Raw genomic sequence first — 8016 nt, forward strand, 5'->3', positions numbered from 1 at the left:
AGATAGATAGATAGATAGATAGATAGATAGATAGATAGATAGATAGATAGAAGAACATATTAGTTGCCGAGATATGCAGAATTTAATTGAGTAGAGCATCGACTCCTGGAGAGTCCTTCAGCAGGCTCCAAATGTATGGGTTTTGTTGAATTACGGGGGTCCTATCAGAGTATCAGAGTTCACCAAAATCCTCTTACTTCTGGAGAATTCAGCTGTATTACTTTATGGTTAGCCTTGTCAAAGAACAGGTCAGCACTCTGGCTGGATTCTGGACTTTTATATGCAAAAAAGCTTTTCCCTGGGGAAGGAATGAAATTGCCTGGACACTCAGTTCTAGCACCTTATTTGACATACTTCCCATTCTTAGATTCTCTTAAACTTATATTTCTGATTTTGTTTTTTTTCTTATAGATATTTATCCCCATTTTACAAGGCCTGGCTCTTGCTGCCAAAGAGTGCTCCCTCGATAGTGACTACTTTAAATACCCCCTCATGGTAAAAATTTGTTCTTTTTCTTTAACTCATTCAATAGATGTTTTTCTTTCAGATTATTTTGACATATACTTTTCTTTCAGGTCCATGACATCAACCTTGTTTTCAAATTTAAAACATGAAATCACTGTGTTGGCCATGCAGAGTGTTTGGTGTGCAGTGAGATGCATCAGTGAAGACAGTTAGCAGCCTGGTACATCTTCCACCTATCCAAGTCCTAGACAGGAGTTAGTGATGCACTTGTTACAATGTACTTTGTATAGCTTATGAAAAAGATAACTGTCTCCTAGCAATGAGCATACCATAGTTGGGATGAAATTTTGTTACTTAAAAACAAAAACTATTAAAAATGCAAATAAAAAAGGCAAAGCTGTACATACTAAGAAAATGAATACAGTTTTATCTTTACGTGTTTACTTTGTGCAGAAAATCTTAGGGTAGCTCTCTTGTTCACCCCACACCGCCCCACCCCCAATTCCTAAGGTCATACACTTCATCTGCAGGCTTTACTTGGGAAGCAGAAATCTGCTTAGCTCTTTAGGGCACTTACAGCAGGCATACATAGTGGACAGAAGCTTCAGCTAGATTCCCATGGGGAGTCATGAATGTTGTAAAAATGCTGAAACTAGAATGAAAATTAGAAGCTCTTTTCTGTTCTGAATTCGCTTATTTGAAATTTTGGGAGAAAAAATATTTTGAAGCATTACTGAATATTTTCATTGCAGAAGTATAAAGGAAAAAAATATCAAAATTAAATTCACTTATTCTGTGTATACATTAAGTCTTATGTAAATTGAGACCATGGTTGTTTTTCTTACTGTATTTCTTTCTTTTACTCATTCCACTGATTGGATTCCATTATACCATGAATTCATTACTGACGATCTGTTCTGTGCTAGACACTGGGGATACAGCAGCTAGGAAGACAAGGTCCCTCTCCTCAAGGCACTTATAATCTGCGAAAATAAGAGCTGCAGCACAACAGTTGAACAGATACTGTGATAAATGTTAAAACAGAGCTGTACACAAAGGGTGCATTTATCTATTAAAAAAATTCAAACCTATCATGACACTAAAAGGCTACAAGAATGCTGGGAAATTAGAAGGTGAAACCAGAATTCCTACTTTAAAAAATAATTTTAAGTGGATTTATGCCAGAGCTCTTTCCATTGTACGTGTTATTAGGGCTCCTGATAAAATTCTTTGAATCTTTATGTGTTGTTCTGCCTTAGGCAGGTAAAAGGAAGTGAAATAATCTGATTGTTTGAGTTCAGTGATGAAATATTTTAGTGAACACTAATTATCACTGTATTATGTAGATATTCCTTCATGGGATTGTTGGCTTTTGGGTTGTGATGTGAATTAGCTTGATGTTTCAGTGAGGAGCTTTTAGCATCTGATATCAACAAAATGTCCTTTTGATCAAAAGACAGAGGCCTCCATTGTGGTAGACAATGATTTCATTTTGTGCCATTATTGTTGCTTGTATAATAACGAGGGGGCAGTGAGTGAGAGGGTACAATAATGAGAGGCAGGAAGAGGAAGACTGTTGAAGCTAAAATCAGAAATAATTGTGATCATTCTCTAGGTCAGTGGATGCTGCTGTGCCATACCTTGGAGTCAGCTGGGGATCTTTAAAGGTGTTTCTGCCTGGCTCCCCGCCTCAGACCTCGTGATTTAATTCACCAGCGGTGTGGCATGGCATTGGGGTTTCCAAAGGCTTCCCAGGTGATCCTAATATGCAGCCAGGTTTGGGAACTCCTGCCCTAGGCAGTGAGAATGCTTCCTTCTGAGTCGGCTGCCCGAACCTCAGAGGCAACTCAACGTTGTGTCAGTGCCTAAATGGACTCTTTGGCTCATGTAGCAACTTCTAGAGCTGTGTCCGAATCACAGAGGAAATTCACTGTTTAAAATAAAGTTTGATTGAGTTACCATGGGTCTGTTAAATTATGTTTATGTCCCTAAAAAGTGTTTTTCATAGTTCTCTAATGTTAGGATGGTTGGAGCTCTGAAGGAAAGTGTTGGAATTCTTAAAAGTACTAGACATGTTGAAACCAAGTTATACTTTTAAATATGTTTTGAATTTGATAGCTTACTAAATTGTAATTATTTATAGTCATGTTTAACACTGGCAAGAGGAGCCATCTAAAGTTTATGAAATAAATATTTTTGACATGGAAAGATATGAAGTGGAAAAACTTTTTTGTAAAAAATATAGATAGATATAGTACACAAAAATATATCTGGAAAACTGTTGCTCAAAATATCAATAGAGGTTATCTTTGAGGGTAAAGCTTGAGTAATTTTGAGTTTCATTTTATATTTCTGTTTTATTTCCAGTTTTTCACATTGCATGTGTATTAGTTTATTAATCAGAAAAAGTAGTAAAGCTGCTGCCATTTTAGAGGGAATACATTTATAGCGGCAGTTAAAGCTGTTTCTTGATGCTACAAATGACAGTCAGTTTAAGATGAAATGCATTCAAATGACTCTGATCTTATTTCTAGGCACTAGGTGAGCTCTGTGAAACCAAGTTTGGAAAGACACACCCTGTGTGCAATTTGGTAAGCACTCACCTGATGGGCTTGCACGTTTTCAGTGAATATATCATAACCCAGAAGGCATTCCTCCAGTGAGATGACCTGGAAAACGTCTCTTGAAGGACATTTAGGTGTAGGCGGAGGTAACGTGTCTGGGAGGCTCTCAACTGTTACATTGTTGTTAGACACGTTATTTCCTGCGTTACAGTGTTCGTTTCTATGATTTTTTTTCCCTTTTTTTCCCCCAAGAATCTTGCTCTATCACCCAGGCTGGATGGAGTGCAATGGTGCGATCTTGGCCCACTGCAGCCTCCGCCTCCTGGGTTCAAGTGAGTCTTGTGCCTCAGCCTCCCAAGTAGTTGGGAATACAGGCACGCATCACCATGCCAGGCTAATTTTTTTGTATTTTTAGTAGAGATCGGGTTTTACCATGTTGACCAGGCTGGTCTCGAACTACTGACCTCAGGTGATCCCCCCTGCCTCGGCCTCCCAAATTATTGGGTTACAGGCGTGAGCCACTGCACTGGGCCTGTTTTTTTTCCTTGACAAGTATTGTACAACTAAAGTAAAAGTGCTATGGAAAAGTTATTCTAGTCCTTTGGTGGTATAAGTAAGAAGTTCATTTGAGGCCGGGCGCGGTGGCTCAAGCCTGTAATCCTAGCACTTTGGGAGGCCGAGACGGGCGGATCACGAGGTCAGGAGATCGAGACCATCCTGGCTAACACGGTGAAACCCCGTCTCTACTAAAAATACAAAAAAAAGACAAGCCGGGCGAGGTGGCGGGCGCCTGTAGTCCCAGCTACTCAGGAGGCTGAGGCAGGAGAATGGCGTAAACCCGGCAGGTGGAGCTTGCAGTGAGCTGAGATCCGGCCACTGCACTCCAGTCCGGGTGACAGAGCGAGACTCCGTCTCAAAAAAAAAAAAAAAAAAAAAAAGTTCATTTGAACTTCATCAAATAGTATCCTGAAACTTTAAAATTCTTTTTTTTTTTTTTTCTGTCACCCAGGCTGGAGTGCAGTGGCACAATCTTAGCTCACTGCAACCGCTGCCTCCTGGATTCAAGCAATTCTCTTGCCTTAGCCTCCCTAGTAGCTGGGATTACAGGAGCACACCACCATGCCCCGCTAATTTTTGTATTTTTCGTAGAGATGGGGTTTCTCCATATTGGCCAGGGTTTCTCCATATTGGCCAGGATTGTCTCGGACTCCTGACCTCAGGTGACCCACTCCCACCCGCATTGGCCTCCCAAAGTGCTGGGATTACAGGTGTGAGCCACTGTGCCTGGCTGAAACATAAAAGTTTTAATAATATCTTGTGAAAATATAGAGGAGCTGGAGGGTTTTCATTACATTTTTACTTCATCGGCCTGTTGAGTGGCTGACTGGCCTCTTCCATCTTCTGTCTAGGTTGCTTCTTTGCCGTTGTGGTTGCCGAAATCCTTAAGTCCTGGCTGTGGGCGGGAGCTGCAGAGACTTTCTTACTTGGGGGCTTTCTTTAGCTTCTCAGTCTTTGCAGAAGATGATGTAAGTATAGTGGCTACTTGCACTTTGCCGTCCTTCTATTCAGATTCTTTCCCAAATGTACATTATATGTTGATTGCATTTTTCCTTCTCTTTCCAGGTTAAAGTGGTTGAAAAATACTTCTCAGGGCCTGCCATTACCCTGGAAAACACTCGTGTGGTTAGCCAATCATTGCAGCATTACTTAGAGCTCGGAAGGGTAAGCGTTCAGAAAACAAACTCAGAGGAAGTAGCAAAGATGAACTCCAGATAGGGAGCTTTTATTTTGTAGACTGGACGATGCCCAGTAGACAAACGGCTAACAAAAGCCAATTCAATCTTACATAAAAAAGATAAACTATAAGTAAGTAACCTATGTCTTGAATAACAGGTTGTAACAACAGCAGTATGCTGCCTTTGTATGTAGCATCGCTGGGAACTGGTCCTAAGCTTAATGACCCGGCTCTTCCTCCAGCTGGCCCTTAGGCATTTGCACTGTGAGGGTGAGCAAGGGTTGTTAGTTTGCACACACCTTCACTGACTTGCTTATCCCAAATCCTGATTAATATGTCTTCAGTTCTCAAACTTAAAGGCAGAGAAGGGCCGGGTGTGATGGCTCACACCTGTAATCCCAACACTTTGGGAGGCTGAGGTGGGTGGATCACCTGAGGTCAGGAGTTTGAGACCAGCCTGGCCAACATGATGAAACCCATCTCTACTAACAATACACAAATTAGCCAGGTGTGGCAGCACGTGCCTGTAATCCCAGCTACCCAGCTACTCGGGAGGCTGAGGCACAATGATCGCTTGAACCCAGGAGGTGGGGGTTGCAGTGAGCCGAGATCACGCCACTGCATGCTGTCAGCCTGGGCGACAGAGCAAGACTCCATCTCAAAACAAGAAAAAAGGCAAAGAAGTTACAGGCTTGGGTATCTAAGGTAATTTTGATCATGGGAAGAAAGTAACAAAGGCTATTTTATTAAAACTCTAACTGCCGGCTGGGTTTGCTGGCTCACGCCTATAATCCCAACACTTTGGGAGGCCAATGTGGGCGGATCTCGAGGTCAGGAGGTAGAGACTATCATGGCCAACATGGTGAAACCTCGTCACTACTAAAAATACAAAAATTGGCCAAGGTAGGTGGATCACGAGGTCAGCAGTTCAAGACCAGCCTTACCAACGTGGTGAAACCCCATCTCTACTAAAATAAAAAAAAAAAATTAGCTGCGCATGGTGGCAGGTGTCTATAATCCCAGCAACTTGGGAGGCTGAGGCAGGAGAATCGCTTGAAACCGGAAGGCAGAGGTTGCAATGAGCCGAGATGTGCCACTGTACTCTAGCCTGGGCAATAAGAGCAAAACTCTGTCTCAAAAAAAAAAAAAAAATTAGCTGGGCATGGCGGCATGTGCCTGTAATCCCAGCTACTCGGGAGGCTGAGGCAGGAGAATTGCTTGAACCTGGAAGGCGCAGGTTGCAGTGAGCCGAGATTGCACCACTGCACTCCAGCCTGGCAACAGAGCTAGACTCTGTCTCAAAAAAAAAACAAAAAACTGTAACTGCCTACCTCCCCCACTCCATATTCTGCTTTCATGCTGATTACCTTGACATAGTTGAATATGGATGTTTCTTATGTTCTTCTTTCACTCAGTATTGTCTGAAATGAGTAGAAGTGGGAGAGGAGAGAACGTGGGAAGTAGGCTAGCTGTTCGTGAAGTCAAAAAGGAATCGTGTGCAAAATAGTTTTAATTTGTTTCTTCTTTTCAAAAATAAATTTCAGCAAGAGCTTTTTAAGATTCTGCATAGTATTTTGTTAAATGGCGAAACCCGTGAGGCTGCTCTCAGTTACATGGCGGCTGTCGTCAATGCCAATATGAAGAAAGCACAGATGCAGGTAGGATTCCTACAGACTGCTTTTCACTGTTCGTCAAATTCATTCATCTGACCCAGATTTAGTCAGCACCTACCAAGCACTGTTCTAGGAAGGGGGGAACAGTATTGAACAAGGTAGACAAGCTTCCTGCTTTTATGGAGCCCATGTTCCACAGGGTAAACAAGTACACATATAAATACATGATTTTAGACAGGCGTATAATCAATGAAGAAAACAGAGCAAAGTAAATGACATGAGAAGATCCGTAGTTACCAGAAGGAAGGTCTGAAGGTGATTTGTGATTGGGTGGCAGGAAAGGCCTCCCTGAGGAGGTGAGGTTTGTTTCATAGGAAGGAGCCAGCCATTGTAGTGGCTGAGAAAAGAGCTGTCCAAGGTGGAAACGAAGCAGCTTTGTTACAAGCCCAGCATGCAGGCTTTTGTGGCTGGAGAAGAGTGAACAGGAGGGAATGGCAGGTCCTGGAGTTAGTGGGAAGACAGGGCTCCATCGGGTTGGGTTTACATGATCAGAACTGTCATGGGAAGGTTTTTAGCAGGGAAATCACAAAAGCTGCATGTAGATGGACCAAAGCAGAAGGGGGCAGCCAGGAACAGACCCAAGGAGGCGGCTGCAAGGGCATGAATGCTTCGGTCCAGGTGAGACAGGCCAGTGGCTGTGGCTGCTTTGCCAGAGGAGAAAAGGGCATCCTTCCTTGATTAGTAATACATAATGAATGAATGACGTGACGCGTATACTCAGAAGCAAAAAACGTAGAGAGAAGAGCATAGATCTGGTGGTTTCGGATCGTGGTTCCACCGTGTACTAACTGCAGGACCTTAAGACAGTTACTCCTCTGTGCCTCCGTTTCCTCATCTGCTAAGTGGGGGTACTACTAGTACTGGGTTTATTATATATAAAGTTGTTAGAATGGTGCCGGGTACACAGGGATCACTCAACCAGTTTTAACTATCATTCTTATCATTGTTGTATTATTATTTTTTTCTTAACAGAGGTAATCAAGTTACATTGTTATATTGTTAATGCAAGAGTGTGCTGATGCTGTCACCTAGAGAAACAGTGTCCCATGATAACAAGTGGAACTACTTGTTTTGATGCTCTTGAGGGAAATAAAGAGGAGAAAGAGGCTGGGAATGGTGGCTCAGGCCTGTAATCTCAGCACTTTGGGAGGCCGAGGTGGGAGGATCGCTTGAGCCCAGTCATTTGAGACCAGCCCTGGCGACATAACGAAACCCCATCTCTACAAAAAATACAGAAATTATCTGGGCATGGTGGCTGGTGCATACCCAAAGTTTCAGCTACTTGGGAGGCTGAGGCGAGAGAATCACTTGAGCCAAGGAGGTCGAGATCAGCCTGGGCAACATAGGGAGACCCCGTCTCTACAAAAAAATAAAAAATTAGCTCAGTGTAGTGGCATACACCTGTAGACCCAGTTATTCAGGAGGCTAAAGTGGGAGGATCGCTTAAGCCCAGGAGGTTGAGGCTATAGTGAGCTATGTTTGCACCACTGTACTACAGCCTGGGCAACAGAGTAAAACCCTGTCTCAAAAAAAAAAAAAAAGAAAAGAAAAGAAAAGAAAGAAAGCAACATTTATTGTG

At 42.6% G+C, this 8016-nt stretch overlaps 1 protein-coding gene across 3 annotated transcripts in view; it reads left to right on the forward strand.

Moving 5' to 3' along the window:
• The window catches only part of UBE4B (ubiquitination factor E4B), a 204569-nt gene that overhangs the window by 130053 nt on the left and 66500 nt on the right, over positions 1-8016 (forward strand). For all 3 annotated transcript variants that reach the window (XR_001001079.1, XM_011935782.1, XM_011935783.1), the window contains 5 exons: positions 412-495; positions 3000-3056; positions 4439-4555; positions 4653-4751; positions 6309-6422. Coding sequence is in view for 2 of the 3 variants with exons in the window: in XM_011935782.1 (XP_011791172.1) it covers positions 412-495; positions 3000-3056; positions 4439-4555; positions 4653-4751; positions 6309-6422 (471 nt within the window). In the remaining variant the exon portion in view is untranslated. The remainder of the gene's footprint in view (positions 1-411; positions 496-2999; positions 3057-4438; positions 4556-4652; positions 4752-6308; positions 6423-8016) is intronic.

The sequence above is a fragment of the Colobus angolensis genome, unplaced genomic scaffold (genome assembly GCF_000951035.1).
Source record: "Colobus angolensis palliatus isolate OR3802 unplaced genomic scaffold, Cang.pa_1.0 Scaffold149, whole genome shotgun sequence".
Taxonomy (NCBI): Eukaryota; Metazoa; Chordata; class Mammalia; order Primates; family Cercopithecidae; genus Colobus; species Colobus angolensis.